A 27984-nucleotide genomic window follows, 5' to 3' on the forward strand; every position below is an offset into this window, starting at 1 on the left:
GTTGCAGTGCGTGGGCTTCTCATTGCAGTGGCTTCTCTTGTTGTGGAGAAGAGGCTGTAGGCGAGTGGGCTTCAGTAGTTGTGGTTCACGAGCTCTAGAGCACAGGCTCAGTAGTTGTGGCACATGGGCTTTGTTGCTCCACGGCATGTGGGATCTTCCCGGACCAGGGCTTGAACCCGTGTCCCCTGCATTGGCAGGCGGATTCGTAACCACTGTGCCACCAGGGAAGTCCCCTAACATGTTCAAGATTCTTCCATGTTATAGTGTGTATCAGTACTTCTTTCCTTTTTATGGCTGAATAATATTCCATTGTATGCATAGACCACATTTTGTTCATCTATTCGTCAGATGGTAGAGCTTTGAGTTGTTAACACCTTTTGGCTACTATGAACATTTTTGTGTGGACTTATGTTTTAATTCTCTTGGGCGTATACCTAGGGGTAGAATTGTGGGTCACATGGTAATTTTATGCTTAATTTATTGAAGACCCACCAAACTCTTTTGCACAGCTCTGTACTGTTTTACATTCCCACCAGCAATGTAATGAGGGTTCAAATTTCTCCACATCCTCATCAGCACTTATTATCTCTCTTTTGATTTTAGCTATTCTAGTGGATGTGAATGGTAGATCACTGTGGTTTTGATTTGCAGTTCCCTAGTGGCTAATGATGTTGAGCATCTTTTCTATGTGCTGGTTGACCATTTGTATGTCTTCTTTGGAGAAATGCCTATTCAAGTCCTTTGCCTATTTTTTAACTGGATGTTTCTCATTTTGAGTTTTTTGTATGTATATGTATACACACACACAATATATATATATATGTATTTTTTGTTATATTTATACAAAATGAAAAAGAAAGAAGGGACTTCCCTGGTGGTCCAGTGGTTAAGACTGTGCACTTAACCCACTGCAGGGAGCGCGGGTGCGATCCCTGGTCGGGGAACTAAGATCCTACATGCCGCGCAGTGCAGCCAAAACAAAACAAAACAAAACAAAATGTGTGTGTGTGTAACAATAGATAGAAATGTAAGAGTCAGACTTTATTTTTTGGCCTGTGGATATCTAGCTGTTCCAGCACCATTTGTTGAGGAGACTATATAAATTTGTATTAGAAAAATTAACAAGACTAGAAATTTCTATTTTTCCTTCAGCCCAAATAGTTGAATAATTTACTTGAGTTTGGGATTACGTCTTCCTCATAAATTCAGATTTAACCACTAAGTGAAGATATAGAATTCACATTAGTTTTTTTTTTTTTTTTTCCTGCGGTACGTGGGCCTCTCACTGCTGCGGCCCCTCCCGCTGCGGAGCACAGCCTCCGGACACGCAGGCCCAGCTGCTTTGCGGCATGTGGGATCCTCCCGGACCAGGGCACGAACCCGTGTCCCCTGCATCAGCAGGCGACTCTCAACTACTGCGCCACCAGGGAAACCCTTCACATTAGTTTTGAGTCCTTTTCTTCTTTCTAGAAAGGGTGATTTGTAAATGTGTGCTTTAATCACTTTCATTGTTTGCTGGAAAACAATGGAAAATCTTTTGTAAAAGGAGCTGTTTCTCCTCAGAAGAGGTGAAAACTTTCCATGTGTCAGTTAGTCTTACCTGCTCCTTAAAATCTAGGCAAGATTTGCTCTGCCCCTAAAACATAATTTCACACTCTATGGAAAGCCAGTGAACTAACTCACTCATTTGATAGGTATTTATTGAATACCTATGATGCACTAGGCACTGCTTTCTGTTCTGGTTTCTACAAATTCTTGGTAGGGGAAGAGATGGTAGGAAATGATAGGGTAATTTTTGATTTCATGGTTACCTGAGTCTAGCTGATTCTTTTGTATTCAGCATTACCAAGCAGTTGGTCTGAAATCTGTTCTTTGATCTCCATCATGGTTTGGATTAAAATACGGGAAAAGCCCCAAGCCACCTTGAGTGCAAGAAGAAATTACCCCATTGTACTACATAGTAAACAACTAGCATGTTACAGTTAACCCTTGAACAATGCAAGGGTTAGAGGTGGTGACCCTCTGCACAGTCAAATCCGAGAATAACTTATAGTCTGCCCTCAGTGTACGTGGTTCCACATCTGCAGATTCAACCAATGATGGATCCTGTAGTACTGAAGTATTAACTATTGAAAAAAATCCACACGTGGATGGACCCACACAGTTCAAATCCATGTTGTTCAAGGGTCAACTGTGTATATATCAATAAATCATTTTGTTGGACCCTCCCAATATCAGGGATTTCACAGTGGCTGTGCCTCCGACAATGGCCATCTCAGCCCCTGGCCATCTTGTTATAGATTGTCGTCCCCTCTCCCCCAACCCCATCTTTTCTACTCCCTCCAGCCGTAGACATAACCTGGTAAACTCAGAATTCTTTTATAGTAATAGAGTGATTTACCTCTCTCCAGCCTTTACCGCCAGACTCAGCTCAAGGCCTGTCTTGACCTTTCTAGAACCCATTAGGGTGCTCAGCCGAATATAAGTTACCTCCAGTCTTTTTGTTACCTTTAACATGCCCCACTTTCCTAAGAAAGTTAGTAGGAGAAATATTTTTCCTTCCACATTTTCTTCACTTTCCTCTCCCAAGATGCTCTATGTCTGTGGCTTGAAGCCAAATTCTGCAGAGTGAGAGACTATAGTGTACTGTCCAAGGCATTCTGTACTCCTTTTTTTTTCAATTTAATTTTATTTATTTATTTATTTATTTATTTTGCCTGTGTTGGGTCTTCGTTGCTGTGTGCAGGCTTTCCTCTAGTTGCAGCGAGCAGGGGCTACTCTTCGTTGTGGTACGCAGGCTTGTCATTGTGGTGGCTTCTTTTGTTGCGGAGCACGGGCTCTAGGTGCGCGGGCTTCAGTAGTTGTGGCGCACGGGCTTCAGTAGTTGTGGCGCACGGGCTTCGTTCCTCTGCGGCATGTGGGATCTTCCTGGACCAGGGCTCGAACCCGTGTCCCCTGCATTGGCAGGTGGATTCTTAACCACTGCACCACCAGGGAAATCCCTGTAACTCCTTTTTTTAAAGTGTCAGTCTCAGTGGGATCATGAAGCAGAAACTATAGAAGGCTTTGGTTAGAAATGGAGCTTCTGCAAAATGCTTTCAGAGATTCACCCCCAAAGTATGTTTTATAGAACACTAGTTCCTTGGCCTACCAATAGGTGTTGAGTTAAAATGATTGGTAATCTTTAGATCGGTATTTCACAGAATATAAATATATACTATAACCTCACAAATCTTACTTTCTTCAGGTGCCATTATTTTGGGTGAAATATTTCTACCACTGCCATTGAAATTGGTCTTTGAAAAGCCAGCTGGGTCCTATAAGGTGCCCTGAAATGGTCCTTTGTAGGTCAGATCAGGGTGAGAGCCTGGTCGTTATCTGGATACAAAGAAGGTTTCTTTTGTTTAAGTATCCTTGGTGCTGATCTAATCTGTGTTAGATGTCAGGATAATGGCTACCCTTTGAGGAGGGGAGCAGATAGAGACAAAAGGAACATGAAGGAGGTATCTGGGTACTGATAGTAATCAATTTTTTGATTTGGGTGCCGGTTATAATCTTCACTTGGTGAAAATTCATCATACCGAATGCTTGTGATTTCTGCTCTTCCCTGTATGTATGTTATACTTCATTAAAAGTTTACTTTAAAAATATCCTGTGCATTGAGCAATTTTTTTGAGCAATTTTAATATTGGATTTTTGTCAGATACTTTTTCTCAAATAATACCATGATGAAAACTATTCCTGGATGGTAAATCCATGCAGGTTAAATTGACTACAGGGGACAGTACAGACCAGTTAAACTCTGCAAGAAAGTTATTACTGAAATTACTAGTTGGCTGTGTTGTTATATATCACTTTAAAAAAGATTACCTCTAGGGAATTCCCTGGCTGTCCAGTGGTTAGGACTCAGCGCTTTCACTGCCGGGGGCCCAGGTTCACTCCCTGGTTGGGGAACTAAGATCCCAAATGCCGCAAGGTGCAGCCAGAAATAAATAAATAAATAAACAAACAAACAAATAAATAAATAAGATTACCTATAAATTCTAAGAGATTGTTTCCTGAATGGTAGCCATTTATCTGCTTAAAAACTAAGTGCTTTTGAGACTCATTTTCTTCTTTGACTTCATCCAAGAGGGCAGATGATTTCAATATCCTGGATAAGCACTTACTTTGTACACAATGGTATCAGTCATTCCAGAATGGAGTTTCACAGAACCATGATGCCAGTCTAATTCTCATTGTTTTAGTAGATAATCTTTTTTTTTCCTCTCTGAAACCTTCAAATATCTCCTCCTGATGTTCTGAAATTTCACAAAGTTGTACCTTTTTGTAGGTTATTTTTCATTATTCATTGCTCAGTATCAGGTGAACCTTCTCAATCTAAAAATACATCCTTTAGGGATGTCCCTGGCAGTCCAGTGGTTAAGACTCCACGCTTCCAATGCAGGGGGCGAGGGTTCAATCCCTGGTTGGGAAACTAAGATCCCACAGGCTATGCAGCATGGCCAAAAAAAAAGTTAAAAATATGTCCTTTAGCTGGAAAGTTTTCTTCTGCTATTTCTTTACTTCCTCCCCCTCTTATTTCTTTATTGATTTTCATGGCATTTCTGTTGGTTGGCTATTGGACCACCATGACTCAATTTTCTCTCATATTTTCTGATTTTTTTCCATTGCTTTCTGACAGATATCCTTGAATTTATTTTGTAGACCTTTTGATGAACTTATCCACAGTCATATTTTTAATTTCCAAGAAACTATCTCGTTCTCTGACCTCTGCTCTATCATAGTAGCTTATTTTTGTTTTACAGATGCAAGAACTTATCAACTATCTATTGCGTTACTTACTAGAATCTTTCAGAACTCCTTTTTGTTCCCTGAATTATGATTATCTCTATTCATCTTGATCCTACTTTTTTATGTTATTGATTTTCCCAAAATGCCGGTAAGTGTTGGTTGTCGATTCATATTTATGAAAAAGTGTGGATGGATTACTGTAGAAAACTGGCATGGGCTTGTTTGTGGTTGCTTTCTCCACAGGTCTTTGCCTGGATGGAAGGACTGACTTCAAGCCCTCTATACTCTGAGCAGGGCCAGTAAGTTGCTAGACCTCACTTTAGGGCATACGGTCAGGGAGCAAGGGGACAAATTTGCAACTCTCTTCCCCAAATAAAAGGACTGTGTTCCTGGGGAGCCAGCCTCCAACACTTGGCCAAAACCCTGCCCAGGTGGATCTTTCAGTTTCTTTCCATAGCAGTTCTCCATTTTTATCCTGGGGACAAATGGTTTTATATTCTTGGGATGGGTCCTGGCAACAGTGGGCAGCTGACCCATTCTTAAGAGTTCCTTTAATTAGTTTTTGTAACTGCTACTTCCCTCACCTGGCAAACCTGAAAAAAAATTGTATTACCAAGACAAAAAAAATCATTTTTATCAATTTAATTTAAAATATCAAATGTTTTAGATAACGGAAATTATTATCATTTCAATGTTAATAAATATAAATAATTACATAATAAATACAAATAGTAAATGATTTATCTCTATTATACTAAAATGTGGAAAACTTTTTTTAAAAATTAATTAATTATTTTATTTATTTGGTTGTGCCAGGTCCCAGTTGTGGCTCCAGGCCTCCTTAGTTGCAGCAGGTGGCCTCCTTAGTTGTGGCATGCAAACTCTTAGTTGCAGCATGCATGTAGGATCTAGTTCCCTGACCAGGGATCGAACCCGGGCCCCTTGCATTGGGAGCGTGGAGTCTTATCCACTGCGCCACCAGGGAAGTCCCCAGAAAACTGTTTTCTTAATTGAACGTGTGTTCCTACAGGTATGTCCAACTAGCAGACTTTAATGTCCTCATTATGTATGTTATCTAAGCATCTACCCTGGGTGCTTAAAATATAAGAAGTTAACTTTGAGGCTACATCTCTGTATAAGAGAAAGAACTTGGCATCTACCTTGGGTCCTTAAAATATAAGAAGTTAACTATGAGGTTACATCTCTGTATAAGAGAAAACTTTCACAGTGAAGATCAGTGTAGAGGGTTGGCATTTCTGGTTACTGAGGTCTCTAAAACTGGTTTCCCAGAGCATCTCTGTGCTTGTACATATCTGGAAAACAATTCTTCATTGTGAATTTTTTGGCCATAAAAAATGCCATTATACATGGTTCTGCCTACTACCAGTAATAATGTCTTAATCCTCAAGGAAGATTTTCCTAGGTATACTATGAGATAGAATATAATATTGGTATGTTTTTTAATGAGCACACAAAAATTTGCATTTTGAATGAATTATAACACTTGTGGTATGTGAGCTGCTTGAAGTATTTCTTTTTCTCCATTAGATTTGTGTTGGCAGACAAATTTGAGAAGCTGAGTTTTAGAGGTGGTGTCCAGATGATCTCCATTCCACTATAGAACAACCAGCAATAATAAACTGTACATTGTTTGACAGTTTATAAACTATTTTTTATACCCTTTCATTTTTATATTTATATTTTCAACTGTATTCCCCTTGATCTTATAGACCCCATTTTATATACAATCTAAATTCTAAGAGTAAAGTTTAAAAGTGTCGTAAGACAAGGTTTAGGTCCTTATTGACATTGGAAGTCCACGACTAGATTCTTCATTGAGACCCAAGGGGTTAGGCTAGGTTGTGGACTCAGCATCTGATACTAGGCCTGGTATTTAAACTGTATCTTTTTGCAGCTAAAATTACTTAAGCTCATTAGACATTAAACTGAGGTATGTGGCCTTGCAATTCAAATCAGCCTTAATCTTCATTTAAAAGGGAGTAATTATTGTTTCTTAACCTCTGTCAAAGAGGAACTACATTGTGTTGATAATGTAGACTTTGTATTATAGAACACATTATATAATAAGAGCTTAGTACATGTTTGTTGAATTAAATAATCAGGACCTCAGTAATTTTCTTTCTTTCATCATTTTAAGCAACCTAGTTATCTTATGAATGGCTTCTTCTAATTCATTAACTGATATAAAAATTATTACCCTAAATGATGAAAGAAGATTAGAATCTGGAGTTATTGTACCAGAACTTTGTGCTTAGTCCCCTGGGTCATTTTCTACAGACGTAGAAAATGACCAGATGTGGTGGAGATGAGCTTGTTGAATTAATTAAGCACCCTGTAAATGTTAAACCACGAGAGGACCAGAGAGTTGAAGGCTCCTGGGTAAAATACGAACATTTCATTAGCTTCTAGTGCACAGAGGGTGAAGGAATAAGTTTTATCTCTTCTGTTAGTAAATGTCTTGAAGGCAGGAATCACCTTCTGAGTTTGTATTCCTTTTTCCCCCCTTTTTATCTGGAAATAATTTCAAACTTACAGAAAAGTTGCAAGAATAACGCAAAGAACTTCATATACTCGATACCCACATTTGCCACTTGTTAACATTTTGCCACATACTTCAGTGTGTATTCCTTATAACGAGGACATTCTCATTTCAAAATCAAGAAATTTAGCATTGTGATACAGCACTATTATATAATATTCCATATTCTATATGGTCCATATTCCATTTTTACCTGTTGGCTCAGTATTGTCCTTCATAACAGTTTTTTTCCTAGTCTAGGATCATGCATTGAGTTCAGTTGTATGTCTCTTAAGTCCTCTTTGATCTAGAACAATGCTCTGCCTTTCTCTGTCCTTTATGACATTGATATTTTGTACATATATTGTCTTTGTTGTAGGTAGCTTTATATTTTTGGCACAGAATATCAACCAAAGAATTTTTTAAAAAACAGTTACTGAACATTTTTTGGGAGAGCACCTTTCAAAAAGTTTATGTACTATGGGAAAGAAGTGTGGTTTTTTAGGAAAAAGAACATGTGCTTTGACTTACAGACTTAGATTTAAATTGCAGTTCTGCCACTTTTTACCTCTGTAGCACTGGACGTGTTATTTTATCTCACTGACTCTCAATTTCCTCTGCTCTGGGTCTTCCCTGGGAGTCCAGTGGTTAAGACACTGTGCTCCCATTGCAGGAGGCATGGGTTCGATCCCTGGTCAGGGAACTAAGATCTCTCATGCCACATGGCACGGCCCAAAAAAAAAAAATCAATTTCCTCAGCTCTAAAAGGGTATAAAGTGGTGACATAAAGAAATGAGATGAAGTATATAAACAGAGTTAGAATGGCACATAATGTATATACAGTGAATGATAACTAACAATATTCACTTCAACAGACTTCAAGTTCTGAGAGGATGACTGCTCTTGCCATATTCTGTGGTTAAATACTTCTAGTCTGTAGAAGGTAATGGAGAAAAGGCCAGTCAGTTAGTTGTCACATTTTATGCTTTTTTTTTTTTAGCTGCACCAGACCTTAGTTGTGGCACATGGGATGTTTAGTTGCAGCATGTGGGATCTTTTAGTTGCAGCATACAGGATCTAGTTCCCTGACCAGGGATTGAACCCAGGCCCCCTGCACTGGGAGCGTGGAATCTTAACCACTGGATCACCAGGGAAGTCCCTGTCATGTTTTATTCTCTACTTAGATGTAAATATCACCTAAGAATTCCTTGCATTTCATAAGTGCTGTATATCTTCTTATCAAGGGTACGGAGGCCCCTCTGAATTTTTCCTCCCGTATTCAACTCTGCAGTGTTTGATACTTTGCAGTTGCTCTTCATTCTCCAAACTTACTAAGTACAAAATAGTAATGTTCAAGGAATCATTTACAGGGACAGCTTAGTATTTGCTTGTCAGTTGGTTTACTGACATAACCTGTGTGCTGAATTCACTAGAATGTGGCATAGTCAAACCTGGCTTCTTCCACTCCAGAGCTGGTGCAAGAAACACTTGGCAGCTATTAAAGTGCTATTCTTTGCAGTTATTTGGTATAATTTGCCACAGAAGTAAATTCCAGGAGGTAATATCCTTGCTAGGTTGTACTCTAGCATGACTGAAGGAGTTCATGCTAAGGGCCAATGGTCTCTAACCCAAGGTGATTCTCTTGGCAGCCGGGAAGACTTTCAGCGGATTCCAGAACTTGCCATCAACCCATTGGGGGACCGGATCATCAATGCCTTCTTTCCAGAGGGGTGAGTCCCTGCATTTATTGGGCTTCCTTTCTGAGGCTAATCTGGAATGTTGCTATCGGTTGGGTCATCTCAGACCATGATCCTCCTGATTACATTAGGCCTCTCTAACTCGATCATATCTAAAATATCTCTACCCTCATCCTTGCTTTAAACTTCAGATAGGTCTATTAGCCCATCTTCAAAGTTGTCTTTAATCTCTGTTTATCTTTGATGTAAAACTAAACATTTTTAAAACTTTTATTTGGAAATAATTTCAATTTACAGAAAAGTTGCAAAATTTGCAAACAGTATGAGGAACACCTGTACATCTTTTACCCAGAAGCATCTGTTGTATTGTTAACATTTTGCCTCATTTGTGTATGCTCTCTGTCTCAGTCCTAGCTAATAAAAACATCATTCAGGCCACATACATAATTACTACAAATTTTCTAGTAGTCACATTTAAAAAGTAAAAATAAACACGTTAAATTAATTTTGGATGAACAAGTTAAATTAACTTTGGCAATATATATTTTATTTAGCCTGATATATCCAAAATATTATTCAATATGTTATCAATATTTTAAAAGTATTATTATATTGTATATTCTTTTTCATATTAAGTCGTTGAAATCTAGTGTGTAGTTTATACTTACCACACCTATCAAGTGCTGTAATAATATTAATATAAAATATTATGTATTCTTTTTTCCAGCTTTATTGAGATGTGACTGACATATAACATTGTATAAGTTTAAGGTATACAACATAGTGATTTTATACATGTATATATTGAAAAATTATAGCCACAATAATATTAATTAACACATTCATCACCTCACATAGTTACTTTTTTCTTTTTTTTTTCTTTTTATTTTTTAGTTACTTTTTTCTTGTGATGAGAACTTTTACCTCTCTTAGCAACTTTCAAAGATACAATTCAGTGTCGTTAACTATAGTCACTTTGCTGTACATTTCGTCCCCAGAATGTATTCATCTTATAACTAGAGGTTTGTACCCTTTGACCACCTTCATCTATTTCCCTCATTACCTATTGTATTCTAATATATTACTGATAGTCCAATTTTATCAGTTTATCCAGTTTATCCAATCTTTTTAGCATGTCCCCTTCCTCCAGTATAGGATCCCAGTCTGGCTCAGTTGTCATATCTCTTTAGCCTCCTTTAATCCAGAACATTGCTTTACATTTCTTTTACGACATCAACTATGGATATAGTTCCCCTACCACACACACACTTTCTCAAACAGATTTAGGTTTGTGTAATGTAAAACTAGGCTTTTGATATGCTTCACTAACCTAATACACTGCCTTCAAAGTGCTGAGTCAATATTTACTGATTCAATTAGGTACTGTTTCCTGAATAAAGCTTATCATATAATCTTGTTTTAAGTAATCTCTTTAACAATGTCTTCCTGGTTCCTTGTGACTTGTTTATTTGACCCAGAGGACTTTAAAATGTTATATGTTTGCCAGTTCTTAGTAATGAGACTAAGTGTCAGTGAGTGCACCATCAGATAAAACATGTGGAGAGGAAATTTTAGAACTCTGAATTGAGAGCAAAGGAATTTGCAAGTTGAGAAGACGGTCACTCAGTAAATTTGAGTGACAGTCAAAGGGGAAGACTAGCAGCCAGTTCATGTGAAGATAGGACTCAATCAGACTGAGACCTGCCCTTTTCAGATTCATGGTGACCTTGAGTAATCACTTACACTTCCTCATTTTCTGATTTTTTTTTTTCTCTCCCTGAAATGCCCGGTTTGTTTCAGGTGTGGTTTTAGTGCTGAATTCTTGCCTTTTTTCACTTCCTTTTTTTAGCCCTTGCAGAGAACTGCCTGGAGATAACTTTCACTGCTCTTTTGTATCCAAACCTTTTGCAATGAAAAGTAAACCCCGTAGAGTCATTTTGCCAGCTTTTTTTTTAAGTGTTCCCTAGTCACCATTGATTATTTGAAGAAGCAGCTTGTGGAAAGCTGTTTTGTAAAGGCCAGACCACCTTTGTTGTGACTACAGTGTTGTCTGTCATCCTTTTCACTGATCTCTTTCTTGCTAAGGACACAATGTGTGCTGATGTACTTGAGGTATATATGAGGAGGCTGAGGATGGCGCTGGACTACACTGCTCGGCTCTTAGCACGCTGCACCTCTGCTTCTTGCTCTAATCAGATACAGATATTTGGCTTCTGGGTTTTTTGTTTTTCTCTGGTCATATTTAGGTTCAATTTGTTTTTAAAGAATGAGATTTGAAAGTAGGACATTGGTATTTAGTTCCCTTTTACTCAGAGACATGCCAGTGATATATGTACTCATTTATCTGTTTGTTCTAGCATGTGACTCAGATCTTATTACACATTCCTTGATTCCTCAGCCCTTACATTTTTTAGAGATAACGCTCCATTAGCAGTATAGCTACCTTAAAGAGTGAAAGGTCATTCCTTTGGGTACAAGCGGCTCACAAGCTAGCCTTTGAACTCTACCTTTACAAGGTCTCTGATCTCTGTGTTTGCTGGCACTTAGGAGACCCGACATACCACATCTATTCAATGGGAGCAAAGACTCAGATGTATTTTTAGGTAGCCACAGGAACCAGGCAACCTGTTCTTTCCATGACTGCCTTAGATAAATAGCTATGTCACATGGGACATTCTCTTTTAATCTTAAAAACATTCTTTATTCATTCAAGTTTTAGAATTATTTCTTATAGGGTTACTGATTAGCCTGTGGTGTGATAAAAAGATTTTCTCTAATCTTAAGTACCCAAAGAGCTTTATACACAAAGGTCTTTCAAAACATTATGAGGAAAATATCTATCCAATTATGAGGGAATAATAAAATCATGATACAGCCACACAGTTATTATGCAGATGATTTAAATGTTTCAAAGTGTTTATACTGATTGTAGACATGCCTAAAAGTTTAAAAAAAGCAAGCTACAAAATTATGCAGTATGTTCACAATTATCCAAAAAACATAGAAAAATTACTGGGAGATATATTAACAATGATTGTGATTGATTGGTAGAACTAGAAGTGGTATTTTTCTCTTTTCTTTTTATCAAATTTCCAAAAATGTATGTATTGCTTCTATAACTAAATAAACTTTATTTCAAAAGCAGCTTTTACATAATATGCCTTAACGTTAAAATATCACTAGGTACATGTGACTGCAGGGGAGACATGAGAGGTGGTTAGGGAGACACTGGGTTGAAATGACATAACTTGCTGTTTGCTGCAGAGTCTGAAGCCAGTGAGTTCAAGTTCTGGCTTGTCTGATAGCACAGCCCTGCTGCTACTTAAAATCCTCTTTCGGAAAAGAGAAGTAAATTCAATAGGTAACTGACTCTGGTAAGTCCTGTTACCTCTCTAAGTCTGGTTAATAATTTGTAAAGTAAGAATAAAACCTCACAAGCTTGTGGCAAGACTTAACTGAAGATATTTTATGAGCCCTAAAGTACCATGTGTATGGAAAGAGACCTCATTAAATGGACTTCCAGGCCACTCTAGCTAAACCTGTTAATGTATTGAATTCATAAGAAATAATCACCTTGCCTTGACTGACAAGATGTGCTTTTTGTTATCTTTCCTGATCAGAGAGGACCAGGTAAACTTCCGCGGATTCATGAGGACCTTGGCTCATTTCCGACCCATTGAGGATAATGAAAAGAGCAAAGATGTGAATGGACCAGAACCACTCAACAGCCGAAGCAACAAATTGCACTGTAAGGAGATAAAGTCTTCTGGCTTAAAATATTTGCTTTTCATTTCTCACAAATCATTTATTTACTCATTCATTCACTGAACAAGCATTTATTCTAACATAGTGGTTAAGAGCTCAGACCCTGGAGCTAAACTGGCTGGATTTGATTTAATTAATTAATTTATCTATTTATTTTTGGCTGCGTTGGGTCTTCATTGCCATGCACCGGCTTTCTCTAGTTGCGGCGAGCAGGGGCTACTCTTTGTTGCGGTGCACGGGCTTCTTATTGCAGTGACTTCTCTTTTTGTGGAGCATGGGCTCTAGGTGCACAGGCTGCAGTAGTTGTGGCACACGGGCTCTAGAGCGCAGGCTTAGTAGCTGTGGCGCACGGGCTTAGTTGCTCCACAGCGTGTGGGATCTTCCCGGACCAGGGATCGAATCCGTGTCCCCTGCATTGGCAGGTGGATTCTTAACCACTGTGCCACCAGGGAAGTCCCAACTGGCTGGATTTGAATCCCAGCTCTGCCACTTTTTGGCCCTGTGTCTTTGGGCAAGTTACTTAAAATCTTTGGGCCTCAGTTTCCTTTTCTGTAAAATGAGATATTAAGGGGTTTCAAACAGGAAGGTTTGAAGGCAATAAGAGTTAGCTGCTAATATATCCTGTGTGCCAGGTACTGTGATAAGTGTTAGAGTGACAACAGTGAGAAAGGCTCATCCCACCTTAGAATTTGATAGATACTGGGATATGACTTAAGTAGGGGTGGACAGCTAGGTTAGTGCAAGACTTAATTTTTGTCTCCATGCCTCTTGCCTCCTTTCCTTGGATATTTGTTAATTTCCCTCTGCCCTTTGTTGGTTCATGTATGATATTGCCTAATCCCTTACAATACTTCTCCAAGAAATTAAATTTAAGTTTCTCTTTCCATTCAACACAAGTTGAAACTGAAATTGTATTGAACTGGGGACTTCCCTGGTGGTCCAGTGGTTAAGACTCCGCGTTTCCACTGCAGGGGGCATGGGTTTGATCCCTGGTCGGGGAACTAAGATTCCGTATTCCACGTGGCGCAGCCAAAAAAAAGAAAAGAAAAGAAAAGAAATTGTATTGAATTGATTGAGCCCTAGCTTCTCTTGCTTGGGTGCACAGTGAAGTCTATGAAGCCACAGAATAAATGGGGCCCATCAAGTTTTTTTGTTTTTGTTTTTTAATTAATTAATTTATGCCCATCAAGTTTTTACTGAACGATTTAAAGAAAAATTAAAAGGCTTTTTAATATTGAAACAAATATAGATAAACTATAGAATATAATGCCAAATTTACATACATTTGAAAGATAGTACATGAAACTTAAACTTTTAATTTGTAGCGCTTGGGCCATATCCACAGATCTCCCTTGCTTATAGGAGTGTGAGTTCACTCCTCTGTATTTCAGGTAAAGAGTTTGAGAAATACTAAAATAAGTTTTGTTATATAAGACAGGGAAGATTTTTGAACCAAAATAATAAAACACTGCTTTTCTTTACCACAATATCATATACCTTCATGAAGAGTGGAAAGTTTAAGTACAAAGAAAACTAAATATAAAAGAAAATAGAATTCTAATGAATTGTTCTCAAATTTATTGGATACTTTATGTTTATTAGTGAATTTCACTTCTTTCAAGACTAAATACTGTTTGAGACAAAGCCTTGTGTCTTAATGTTTTATGAGCTTTAGTATATATTTATTACATGTTTGCCTGATGCTGGCATTAATGTAGTAGAAATTTTCTCATTTAAAATGTTGTCAGACCAGGAGTTGATCAGTAATTGAAAAAGTCAGCTAAAGCATAGAATCATAGAAAAGGATACATGGTTTAACATTTTAATTTACCTTATATTATTTAAAAACACATTCACTGGCCAGTCTTTAGATGTAGGACCAAGAGTTGTTTTGTTTTGTTTTGGTAAAGTTCTGTTGATGGGAGGTGTGTGACATTTTTGTGTAGAACACATCTATAATGTATAGTCTAAGGTTTCTAGTTGCAGTTTCTTTTCAGTGGAAAGAGAACTTAAAGGTACTTATAAAGCATTCTGAGAATAGAATCTTCCTGCTGTTAACATTGTTTCCTTGATCTTTTGCAGTTGTCCTGCCACACATACTTTAGCAACAGTTTGGTGGGGTTTTTTTCTTCAGTGCCTTAATATTGAGCCTTTCAAAAGCAGTCAATCTAATATTCATTTAAAAATAACTTTATTTTCACACATTTCATTTCTTATAAAATTATGTAGTTTTATGAAAAGTACAAATAGCACAGTTCTAGGACAGTTGACACACCTGACTCTCGGTAAGCATCCAACTCAGCAGGTGGAATAGGCACTCCAGAGTCTCCCATTGGCTACAACTATGCAGTGTGCTGCCATATCAGCTAGAACGATTTGCAGAGGGGAGGGGGAGCATCTGTGAATCCAGTGAGTCGGTTAAGAAGACAGTTAAGAAACATTGTGTGCTAGGGACTTCCCTGGTGGCGCAGTGGTTAAGAATCCGCCTGCTAATGCAGAGGACACGGGTTTGAGCCCTGGTCTGGGAAGATCCCACATGCCGCAGAGCAACTAAGCCTGTGCACCAGAACTACTGAGCCTGTGCGCCTAGAGCCTGCACATTGCAACGAAGAGTAGCCCCTGCTCACCACAACTAGAGAAAGCCTGTGCGCAGCAACGAAGACCCAAGGCAGCCAAAAATAAATAAATAAATAAATTTATAAAAAAGACAACATTCTGTGCTCTACGAAACTATGCTTGCTTTTCTAATCCAGGATTAGAGGAGGCTTTAAAGGTTATCAGGTATAACACAGACCTGTTACCTGAATTCCCTCTACAGCCTGGGCTCTACTTTTTTCAAGTCACGAATTCCCTTGGCAGTCTGGTGAATCCTGTCGATCCCATCTCGGACTGTTTGTGAATGCATAAAATGAAATACATAGGATTATAAAGGAAGCCAATTATATTGAAATACAATGAACAAAATGTCAAAACAACTTTGTGATACAGTAATAAAGGTGTTTCTTTATTATACACTAAATAACAGGATGTGACATTGGAGCCCTGTGGCTATGGAGCAGCTCTGTGTCTTGAATGTGGTGGTGGTTACGTGAAACTACATAGGTGATAAAATTGCATAGAACTACACACACATGCACATACACACATGGTGAAATCCGAATAAACTCTGTGGATTGTACCTCTGTCAGTTTCCTGGTTTTGATGGTGTATTATAGTTATGCAAGATGCTACCATCAGGAGAGGCTGGGGTGAAGGGTATATGCAAAGTCTTGAGGAGATATTTGCACACCGACGTTCATGGTGGCATTATTCACAATAGCTAAAACAAGAAAGTAACCCAAGTGTTCATCAATGAGTGAACGGATAAGCAAATTCATTAATTCACATTGACCCTAAAGAAAATATTCCAGGTAACATTAGGGGATTTGGTAGTTACTTAGAGTATCAGTGAGGATGCCTTCAGCTGACTCAGCTGACTTCAACAGTAAGGCGATGTATTATCTCACTTAATGAGTGAGGTGGGGCAAGCGTCAGGGTTGATTGTGTTGTCAAGGACCCAGGTTTTTCCTATTGCTCTGCTCTGCCATCCTTCGGGTCTGTTTCATCCAAAGGCGTGGCTCCTCATGGTCACATGGTGGCTTTCAGTGGCAGCTGGGCTATGCGCTTCCCTATTCATATCTGACAGTGGGGAAAGAAAGACAGAGGCAGAGAGACAGAATGCCCCCTGAAGCCATGGATGAGCTTCTTTTAGCAAGAAAGAAGGCCTGAATGCCACCGAAATGGCAGACTTTAGGGTGAGATAGAATAGTAAGTGCTGTGCAAGTTATGCATGGTTTTTACCATTACTTTAGTCTTGGCTTTCAGATCAACTTTTATAGGAAGCTGAACATGAATTCGAATTCTGTTGCATCCTGTATGTTAGGATCACATTCATGTAAGTAGACCAGTGAAACCAGAGCTACAGAGGAGTCCTGGATATCTTCTTCTCTGTCTGTATTTTGGTTTTCTCTGAATTTCCCACAGAGCTGTGGAAGCAGTAAGACAGCACTTCTTGTTGTAGACTGAGAGCAACTGAACATCATACACCTAGCAACACATTTGCCACTAAGGCAAATTTGTTTATAGTCCATCTTCCTCAGAGAACAGTCTCTTCAGGGACTCTGAGAGCATGCTTTGTCCTATTTCTTTTTTATGCCACAGTGAAAGAATGTCAAGGACAATCAGCAAGGCTGAACTGTACCTATGTAGGCACAGGCCCAAGCACACATAGTACTACTGCTCTGTTTGTCTCCCAGGAGTGGTTTCCTTATTGTTCTCCTCTTCAGGTCAGTGAGGTTATAAAGTCTGATGTGGAAGGTACAACCCAACTTAGAATGCTCCAGGGCATGGTAAGCTTCCTTTTTGATGTTCTGATTGTCCTCTTAAATAGTTTACGTTTTTTATAACACATAATGAGTAATGTGGGAAATGAGTCTGCATGAAGATATTTTATCTGGACGATGAGGAATATTGGTGATGTGGAGTTTGGGAGAGTAGCCAAGAAGAAACTGAGCAGCATTATTCACAACAGCCAAAAGGTGGGAGCAACCCAAGTGTCCGTCAACATGAAAGGATACACACAATGTGGTATATACATACAATGAAATATTATTCGGCCTTAAAAAAGGAAATTCTGTCACATGCTACAACATAGAAAAATTTACTTATTCTAAATAACAATAAGCCAGACACAAAAGGGTGAATATTATTTGATTCCTCCTCTGTGAGGTTCCTAGAGTAGTCAAATTCATAGAAAGTTGCCACGGCCTAGAGGCAGGGGGAAATGGGGACTTATTAATGGGTCAAAATTTCAACTGGGGAAGATGAAGAAGTTCTGGAGATGGATGGTGGTGATGGTTACACAACAGTGTGAAAGTACTCAACTGTACACTTAAATTTTATGTTTATTTCACTATAGTGTTTTGGTTTTTTTTTTAAGGAAGTAACCGTGATTAAAATGTAAAGGTTTGACTGAGATCATTCATTTGGTCTTTCATTAAGCAAATGTTTGAGCAACTCCTGTATGCCAGGCACTATTTTAGGCCCAGGATACAATGGTGCATAAATCAGATAAAGTCTTTGCTTTCAGAGATCTTACAATGTAATAAGGGAGATAGACTATATGGAAAAAGACGAATAAACAGGACTTATGATCGTGGCAAGTTTTGTGAAGGAAATGAATAAGGTAAGATGAGAGAGTGATGGGGGAGGGTGTCACTGCTTTAGAATGAGTGGTCAGGGAAACCTCTCTGAGGAGTTGAAACCCTCAGAATGAGCCAGTCATGCCAAGAATAGCAGAAGGGTGCTCTAGGCAGAGGGGACGACTGGTGTAAAGGTCCTTGGGTAGAAATGAGTGCTTGGTGTTCAGAGAACAAAGCAGCATTATCAAGAAAGAAGTGAGTGGTAGGAGAGGAGGGCAGAGAGGTGACGGCGGGTAGATGACACTGATCGAGCTCTTCCTGTGTGCCAGGCACTGTTTAAAGTGCCTTTTGTGTACTAACTCATTCAGTCCTCACAACCCTATGAGGTGGATTCTGTTACTCTCATTTTGCACCTCTTGGGCAACTGAGGCACAGAGAGATTAAGTAACTTGCTCACGTAGACATAGCTAGTAAGCGGTCAGACAGGACTCGGCAGAGTTAGAGTCTTAACCACTGTACTGTATTGCTCTGCCGTCAACAGCAGGAGCTCAGAGGAGGGGTCCAAGCTGGAGATGCACATTTGGGAGTCATCAACATTAGATGGCATTTAAAGCCCTGGGACTGGAGATGAGAGATGACAGCTCTGGAGACAGGAGAGTCCAAGTCTCCTGGATTAAGAATGGGGGGAAAGGGAGAGGAGGAGAGGAAAGAGAGAGAAGCTAACAGAATGGCTCAGTCATTTGGCATTTGACCATTCATTATCTCGGGGAAAATGCTGGTTTCTACTGGTTCAGGACCAGAGCTGAGTGACAGGAATCCAAGTCAGTTAAGAAATAACTACTGTTGCTGTAGTTTTTTCTAAAAGACCCTATCGTGTGATGGCTCTGCTGGTGTCTTAGTCTGCTCAGGCTGCTATAACAGGATACCATAGACTGGGTGACTTAAGCAGACATTTCTCACAGTTCTGGAGACTGGACTCTGAGATCAGAGTGCCAACATGGTCGGGTTCTTGGTGAGGGCCCCCCTTCAGGTTCACAGTCTTCTTCTTGCTGTATTCTCACGTTGGGAGGGAGGTGGAAACAGAAAGAGAGAAGGATAAAGAGATCTCCTGTCTCCTCTTTTTATAAGGGCATTAATCCTATCATGAGGGCCTCACCCTCATGACCTAATCTAACCCTAATTACTTCCCAAAGATTCCACCTCCTAATAGCACATTGTGGATAAGTTATGGTTCCAACATAGGAATTCTGGGGGAGATACAAACATTCAGTCCATTGCAGTTAGGTTTCAAAAATTAGCTTTTCAGCTTTCTGTAAATACTTTGGCAGAAAGGGATGTAAGTGTTTATTACAGTTACCCCCCAATTAAGAAATTCAGAAACAGATATTTATGGGTTATATAGCAAACAGATTTCCATTGCAAAATCTTTAGTAAATAACACATTTTATGGTATATTAGAAAGATGACAGCATATGCAAAAGAGAGAGAGAGAGTGTGTGTGTGTGTGTGTGTGTGTATGTGTGTTTAGTTTGGGGAATATATATATATTTTTTCCATTCATCTGTTTTATTTTTATTTTATATTGGACTGTAGCTGATTTACAATGTTGTGTTAGTGTACAGGTGTACATCAAAGTGATTCAGTTATACATATACATACACCTATTCTTTTTCAAATTGGGAATATATTAAACACACATTCCTTTAGGAACACTTATGATCCTTGTCTCCTTCCCCTTGGAATCCAAACCTCCTAAGCATATAAAGTCTCAAATTTGATAAAGTTAGTTACTCAACTAACCAAATTAAAGAAAACAGACAAACATCAGAGAAAGTCTCTCCTAGTTACTCCCCCTTCCAGAATTTTAATATTGTGCCTTACTAAAAGTAAATTAGATTTTTCTAAAAGTTTTACTTAGACTTTTAGTGAACTCAGCACGCCCCCCCCCCCCACCTTTTTTTTCTTTTGGTGGAAGCAAGGAGTGATGTTTAAACTTTTAGATATTCATCCACATTCTCTTGCCCTTGTACCTAGTATTAGTTCTGCCTGGAATGCCACCCTTCATCAGATTTCTGTTTGTCTTTCAAGACCTTGTTCAAATGTTGCTTGAACCAGAAAGGCACATCTGCTATATGCTTTGTTCCCTGGTATTTCATATGTATGATAACACTTGGACTGTATTAAAGTGCGTAGTGTGTGTTGCTTTCCTCTACTAGGCTGTGGGTTCCAAGGACGAGATCTAAATCTGTATATCTTAATAACTCTAAAGCTGGATTTGGGCCTTTTAATATTGGCAGTACCTACTGAAAACCAAAAATCTTACTGACATACTTGAAATGATTCAAAGCCTCAAAACCACAGTATATTCAGCTCTAAGTGTAAGGTAGTCACTTCCTCAGTGTGATTTGTCACAGTGCCAAAAAATCATCCAGTGTTACCATACTTTTCACTTGGTGGCCCTTCAGGAAAATGGCACTGTCTGAATGATTTTTGCTCTTCTGAATTCTCTCTCTCAGATATCCTAGTTTCTAAAAGACTTACCTATTGTTAAAGAGGGAGAAGCATGAGAAGGCCAGGACACCATCAAATTCTTGGCATTTCTATTTGACACTGAAGTTCTTTACCTTCAGGATTCCCAAGTAGTTGAGGATTATTTGAAATTTGACATGAATTTGCCGAAGTGGTCATTTTTCCAGAGTAATACTTTGTGCAGTCAGCTGTTTGGTTGCCTCTGTGGCTCCTATTGTTGGCTCCCCCTGAGTGCGGTGCACGGTAGACTTGGGCTGTGTGAGATGGCCTAACTGACAGAGCCACTTACGGGTTTTGGATTTTTTTTTTTAAACATTCTAAGTTAAGAAAAAGGACATTCGACTTATTACGTTATTGATTTGTGCAATAAAGGGGCCATACTTCATCCAAGCTAGGATGCCATCAATTATGAGATGCATCCCAGTTTCTTAAATGTTACAATGTCTTTAAAAGCTCTACAAGTAATTGCAGTTGCTCTTGGAAAAACTATTAATTCATTGTCAGTTTTCTGTCAGGTGTCCTTTATATATTTAGTTCCTTGAGAAGGGGCAAAACACTTTTAAATTTCCACTAAATTCTTGTTTTTTCCTACCAGTTGCTTTTCGACTGTATGACTTGGATAAAGATGACAAGATCTCCCGTGATGAGCTGTTACAGGTATGTGGGAGAGTTCCCATGCACACGAATAACTTGTGTTTGGGCCCTGCCAGCTTATTTTTGTGGGCAGGAATTGTTCTTTCCTTGAGTAAGCATTTATTTAACACCTGCTGTATGCAGAGTCCTGTCCTAGATATAAAGCAGAGCAGATGACCTGGGGAAACTTGAAATGGCGTCTTGAGTTCTCACAGATGTCTCCACTATTTGAAAGCTAACTAAATGTCATTTAAGTGCAGACTGGCACTAAAATATGTGAGATGATTTAGATCAGATAGTTCATTTATTGTCAGCTTATTGGTAATTCTGATGACACGAAAGTTAATGCTGCTGTTTTGTATGTCCTTAGGCCTGATGTAAGGGTCAAGGAACTGCTTCTGGGACAGTGTAGCTGAGCCACTACTCACTCGCCTTTGTTGCTCCCCCTAGATAATTCCCTGTTCTAATAGCAGTGACTGGCATTTCATCCTATTAGCATTGCCGTTCTCTTTCTCCCTGCTCCCCCTTCCCTAAATACAAGTTTAGGTAGGGAGAAAATTCTCCTTTTTTCTTTTCTTCTTTTAATATTTATGAATCTTGAGGGACTTCTGGCGGTCCAGTAGTTAAGAATCCACGCTTCCACTGCAGGGACACAGGTTCGATCCCTCATCAGGGAACTAAGATCCCGCATGCTGCGCGGTGTGGCAATAAATAAGTAAATAAGTTAATTAATTAATTAAAGGTATTAAAAAATATTTATGAATCTTGAGGACCCTAGGGGGCAAAAACATTCAGGAATTTCCATGGGGAGATTTCTCTATTTCAAGATAAAACTAAAAAGTAAAGTGGTTTCTACTCACCCTGAAGTAAGTCTGAACTCATTGCCTTGAGAAGTCTTCTAAGTTGAGGTTAAGGACCAACCCAGGGTACTCCTACATTTCTGTGTCTGAGTAAAAACCAAAACAGCCTGCAGGTCAATGATAGTGTCCTTTGCTTTTGAATTGAGGGCATCTTTCTTTTTTTTTTTTTTAAATAAATTTATTTATTTATTTTTGGCTGTGTTGGGTCTTTGTTGCTGTGCGTGGGCTTTCTCTAGTTGCGGCGAGCGGGGGCTACTCTTCGTTGCGGTGTGTGGGCTTCTCACTGCGGTGGCTTCTCTTGTTGTGGAGCACGGGCTCTAGGTGCGCGGGCTTCAGTAGTTGTGGCACACGGGCTCAGCTGCTCCACAGCATGTGGGATCTTCCCGGACCAGGGCTGGAACCTGTGTCCCCTGCATTGTCAGGCAGATTCTTAAGCATTGCGCCACCAGGGAAGCCCCGGGGACATCTTTCTTCAGTAAGAAGAATTTACTTTATTTAAAATTGCTACATCTGGGGGCTTCCCTAGTGGCGCAGTGGTTGAGAGTCCGCCTGCCGATGCAGGGGACACGGGTTCATGCCCTGGTCCGGGAAGATCCCACATGCCGCGGAGCGGCGGGGCCCGTGAACCATGGCCCCTGAGCCTGCGCATCCGGAGCCTGTGCTCTGTGGTGGGAGAGACCACGGCAGTGAGAGGCCCGCGTACTGCAAAAAAAAAAAAAAAAAATTCTGGTTGAACTTTTGGGGGTCATGGATATGTTTATTATCTTGATCGGGGTGATGGTTTTACAAGTGTGAACAGATGTCAGAACTTATCAGATTGTACATTTTAAATGTGTACATTTTACTGTATATCAATTATACTTCAATAAAGATAGTTGCTATACACATTTTATGAGGCCAGCATAACTTGGACATGAAAACCTTCTAAAGACTGTAAGAAAATTACAGCGCGGTCTCCTTCACTCACATAGATGTAAAAATCCAAAACAAAATATTAATACGTCGAATCCAGCAATATATAAAAAGGATACTATATTATAGCCAAGTGGCTTTATACCAGGAATTCAAAGAATTCAAATTAGAAAACCAATCAATAGTATTTCTCCATGGTAGCAGATTAAAGAAGAAAAGTTGAATGGTCTTTTCCATAGAATTTTAATAAAATTCATCTTCCATTCATGATTTTTTTAAGGTAGCAATGTTGACTTTTTTTTTTTTTGCGGTACGCGGGCCTCTCACTGTTGTGGCCTCTCCCGTTGCGGAGCACAGGCTCCGGACGCGCAGGCTCAGTGGCCATGGCTCATGGGCCCAGCCGCTCCGCGGCATGTAGGATCTTCCCGGACCGGGGCACGAACCTGTGTCCCTTGCATCCTGACTTTTTAAATTTTTATTGGAGTACAGTTGATTTACAATGTTGTGTTAGTTTCTGCTGTACAGCAAAGTGAATCAGTTATACATACACATAGGCCCACTCTTATTAGACTCTTTTCCCGTATAGGTCATTACGGGGTATTGACTAGAGTTCCCTGTGCTGTACAGTAGGTCCTTATTAGTTATCTGTTTTATATATAGTAGTGTGTATATATCAATCCCAGTCTCCCAATTTATCACCCCAACCAATTCATGATTTTTTTTTAAAGTCTTAGAAAAATAGAGACGGGAGCTTTCTTAAACCATTGAAGGGTATATACAAAAAAACCTCACCATGCATTAAAAAAATAGTAATAAGAAAAGTTCCATTTGCTAATAAACTTCTGACTGGAACTAAAAGTGACACCATGGAGAGGTGGAAAGAGCATTGGCCAGGTGTGGAGGCCCGGGCAGGTGGCTCGGGCTAGTGGCTGTTGGGACCTGTGTCCAGGCACTTCTGGACCTTTATGTCCTCATTGACAGACTGGATGAGTGATTTTTAAGACACCACCACTCCTGTCCCCACCCCACTGTATACACACAGCACACATGCACAATTAGTTCTATAATTCTAAAAATAAAACACTTCAGAGAATAATTAGACTGGGACCTGAAGAAGCTGCTGTTTGAGGATGGATTTGTCTAGTTGGCCACACACAGTCAGGGAAGATGGCAAATGGCTTGGCCGTTTAATATTTTTGTTAGCATTGCCACTTTTTATTTATCCTTCAATTTGTATACATTTCTACCCAAATGTACAACTTCCGATTTTCAAGAATTGATTTGTGGGTCAGGGGTGGGGGGAACAGTCTTGATACAGATCAATATTTCAGCTCTTGTTTTCTTTTCAGAAAATCCTATAATATACTTTTAAAAATCTGTTTCAAGAGATTGGGGAAGGATGTAAAGGAATAGGGGAAAGGGAGTCCTGTGAACAGCTGGGCTAGAAGGCCTTGCTTTCCTGGGGTAAAGCTCAGCTCTTAACCTGTTGAAGACAGAGGTGGTTAACTAGGGCAACGCAAGGCATCATAAAAGCACCCTGTCCCCCATTTCATATTGTCTAAGAGCCATGTCATTAGAGTTGCTTGTTTTGCTTAAGGTAGCAGTTTTCAATGTATATTCACACCCTAAAGATGTTAGCAGAATAAGTGGGGAGCAGGCGATCTCTTTGTTAAATCTGAGAACAAATTTGGAGAAACAATGTTTAATTCTCTTTTTTTCCACAGTTCTCGCAACCCTTTAAATGTGCTTGTCTTTTTTGTAAAAGGGGGGAGTTAGTATTTAACTCTTCAAGGATCTTTATGTTTCTCGACCATACTTTAGGAATATCTGGGCTAATGCACTGCCTCAAAGAGGACTGCATTCGGGTGAGATTCCAGAAAGCCCTACCAAACTGACTTAAACCTATAAGGGACTAGTTTGCGTCATGCAACAAGAAGCCTGGGGATAGATTGTCCAGGTTGGTACAGTACCTAAATGATGTCCAGGAGCCAGGCTTCTTCTTGCTCTGGCATCCATAGCACATTTGACTTTCACCTCACGGTCCCAGGATGGCTGCTGTACCACTAAGCATCATATCTACGTTCCGGGCAGGAAGAATGGGGAGGACCAAAATGCAAAGGACTCTCCCTGAAGTGAGGCTTTGCCTTCCTATTCAGTGACCTTGCCAGAGAGTTCTGCTCACATCATTGTCTAGAATGGCCTAGGTGAGAAGATAAGGGTTTCAGCTTTTTGGCTGTTATATTTGAGGACATCAAAGGAAAAGAGGGTGGGGGTGGCTTTTATCTTTAATTTTAGTAGAAGAGTCCTGCTCACCCCCAAGTCTCCAGTAATTCCTGGCTGTTGGTCCTGCAGGTGCTACGCATGATGGTCGGAGTGAATATCTCAGACGAGCAGCTGGGCAGCATCGCAGACAGGACCATCCAGGAGGCTGATCAGGATGGGGACAGCGCCATATCTTTCACAGAATTTGTTAAGGTCAGTCACTTACCTCTTGGTTTGAAGAAGTTAAATCCTACTACACAGGAGGGAGGGAGAAAAACATTATTCACATAAGAACTTGAGACAGTATCTCCTGTTGTGACCTTCATAACTGTCGTTGGGTTTTGTTTTTTTTAACAGGTTTTGGAGAAGGTGGACGTAGAACAGAAAATGAGCATCCGATTTCTTCACTAAAGGACTGAGACCAAACTGTTCCTTGCTTTCTAGTATTTAAGAACTGGAACTTGAAAGTCCTCCTGTACACCAGCCCCACCTCCATCCCATCATTCCCCTTCTCCCAAAGTACTACTGCTGTTGCATGACAACCCCAAATATGTTCCATCAACACAAACCTGCCTTTGGTGTATAAACAGGGCATTACAGAATGGTACACCCCGCCTAATTCTGTTCAGTATCATTCGCTGGATATCTCCATTTCTAAATATCATCTCCCCCTGTTCTGCTGCTGAGTGCCACGTGTCCATCCAGTCTGAGAAGTGAGAGGGATTCATGCCAAGAACCAGCCAGCAAAGCTCTTTGACTGGATGTGGACCGTAGCCATGCTGCCTTCCCCCCAGCTTGGGTCTGGCATGCTCCTTCATCCTTTTTTATACGTCCTTTGCTTCCTACTTCTCTTTCACCCAATCTACCATTCACTTAATCTTTCAGTGTCCCTGCTTTTTATTAAGCTTCAGTCCCCTCTGTTCTACTTGGCACCCCAAGCTATGCCTGTTAAATGTATTTCTGACTTGGCAGTATAGTTCAGTGGTCTGGCAGTTTTTAATCTACTTTTACTCTTAAATGGGTCTTTGGGATGTTGCCTCTTCAGGAGCTTTTCGGTCAATACTTCTCTCGGAAGAATGTCTTGACCATCTCTTGGTCCCCTCTGCTCTGTCACCAAAGGGCTGTTGGTTGGAGATGTTCTTGAAAGATAAGGGTTATAGAGACAAGTCTTCTGGGTGGCTTGCCCAGGTCGCTCTACCTCTGGCCTCCGATTCTCAACATACATACCTACGTGGCTGCTCCTGTTAGTACAGTGTTGACTCTCCACAAATTAGCCATATGCCTGCAGGCTTGCTTAGTTTGAGGATGCTGTCACCACCAGAATAGCTGCTCTGACAGTATGCTTGTCAGGGGTGTTTCTCATGGCTGCTTGAACAAGGAGACTGGGCACCCTAAAAGTATTCCCACCTCTGCAGCATGGTTTATGCCTCAGTGCTGTGTGCCCTGGAATGTTTTTCTCTTCACATTTCCAAGTAGAAAGATAAGTGCCTAACTTATCCCAGTCCACAAGATTTAAAGATTGTCCTCAGTGTCTTGAGGTTTTACACAGAATTCTCTATGAATTTTACACCTGGCACATGTTACTGCTGGAAGCCATAGTCAGCTCCTAATACAGGTCCAAAGCATTGAATGTATCGTATCATTAGCTGCCTGGTTACAATGACATCCTAGCTCCTCTCTTAGACCACTGCTAATCCCTTAGGAACAAGGGCTCTGGCACTGGTGGCACGACCTGAGGTGGCATAATAGGCCTTTGCATGAACCAGAGCAACTTTTCTGCCTAAGTCAGCTTAGTATAGACCTCATTGAATCAGGCTGTTGTTATCCTAACATCTGTCTTTATGAGTCTCTTCATCCATATCTGTCCTTGGCTGACTTTCTCTGACTCATTGCTTGCTTGCTGTTTCCTTGCTTTGGAAGGCTATCCAAGATGTATACACAATACTTTAGGAAGGAAATTACTTTAAAAAAAAAACAAAAAACAAAAAAAACACTGCAAAGGGATTAGGAAGAGTGGAGAAGAAAGAGTAGCCAGGCTGGATGACTCAAGTATAAATGACTGAGGAATTCTTGGTGAAGTATCAGTCTTACTTTGTGATCAAGTGATGTAATATAGGAATTGTATAAAAGGGAAGAATTGTCTGACACTGGTCTGTTAGAGAGGTACTTCAGAGGCTCCTTGACCTGCATATTTAAAGTTCCTAAGATTACAGCTTTTTGCTCCTTTTGGCTGTATAGCAATCTGTTTTAATCCACAGTTGTGCCTTATTGTTTCATTAAAATTGTATTCTTTGATCCATCAATAAATACTTGTGGTTAAAACAAAATAACTTGGGTGATTTTTGTCCCTTTGTTTTACAAGAATTTTACATAACTCAGTCCCCTTCTTCAAGTTTGAAATCACAGTGTGTCTCACTTACTCGGGTTTATGTCTGTGCTATCAAATGCCTTTATTTGAACGTAATTGGAACGTGACATGAGATTCTATCGGCTTTCATATCTGCTGCTGCCTGGACATAACAGGTGGAAGCGTTCATTTAGGGGCCAACACTAACACTTTGACAGCCTTAGCCACTGCCCACTTGCTCCAGGTAGGATTCCATTTCTGTTCTTGACTCTCTGACTCCTTAAATGTAGAAGAGGTCTAAAATAGGGTATCTGTCTATTGCTTGTTAATAAGTTGTCTACCCCCTCATGTACGTACAGTCTCAATGACATATTGTACCCAGCTATTGTTACATGGCTTTTCACATCTTCACGTTTCAGTCTGCTATGTAGGGTATGAGTACCTCTTCTTATTTTAAGGTTTAGTG

General features: G+C 39.9%; 1 protein-coding gene across 1 annotated transcript in view; it reads left to right on the top strand.

The window, feature by feature from the left end:
* The window catches only part of CHP1 (calcineurin like EF-hand protein 1), a 37321-nt gene extending 9823 nt beyond the window's left edge, over positions 1–27498 (top strand). Inside the window, exons 3-7 of the mRNA XM_027083942.1 lie at positions 8983–9063; positions 12651–12778; positions 21100–21161; positions 25262–25384; positions 25529–27498. Of these exons, the coding sequence (XP_026939743.1) occupies positions 8983–9063; positions 12651–12778; positions 21100–21161; positions 25262–25384; positions 25529–25582 (448 nt within the window). The 3' untranslated portion in view covers positions 25583–27498. The remainder of the gene's footprint in view (positions 1–8982; positions 9064–12650; positions 12779–21099; positions 21162–25261; positions 25385–25528) is intronic.
* Positions 27499–27984: the final 486 nt, after the last annotated feature.

Source organism: Aethalodelphis obliquidens, unplaced genomic scaffold (genome assembly GCF_003676395.1).
Source record: "Aethalodelphis obliquidens isolate GAN/ISIS:26980383/991018 unplaced genomic scaffold, ASM367639v1 scaffold51, whole genome shotgun sequence".
Classification (NCBI taxonomy): domain Eukaryota; kingdom Metazoa; phylum Chordata; class Mammalia; order Artiodactyla; family Delphinidae; genus Aethalodelphis; species Aethalodelphis obliquidens.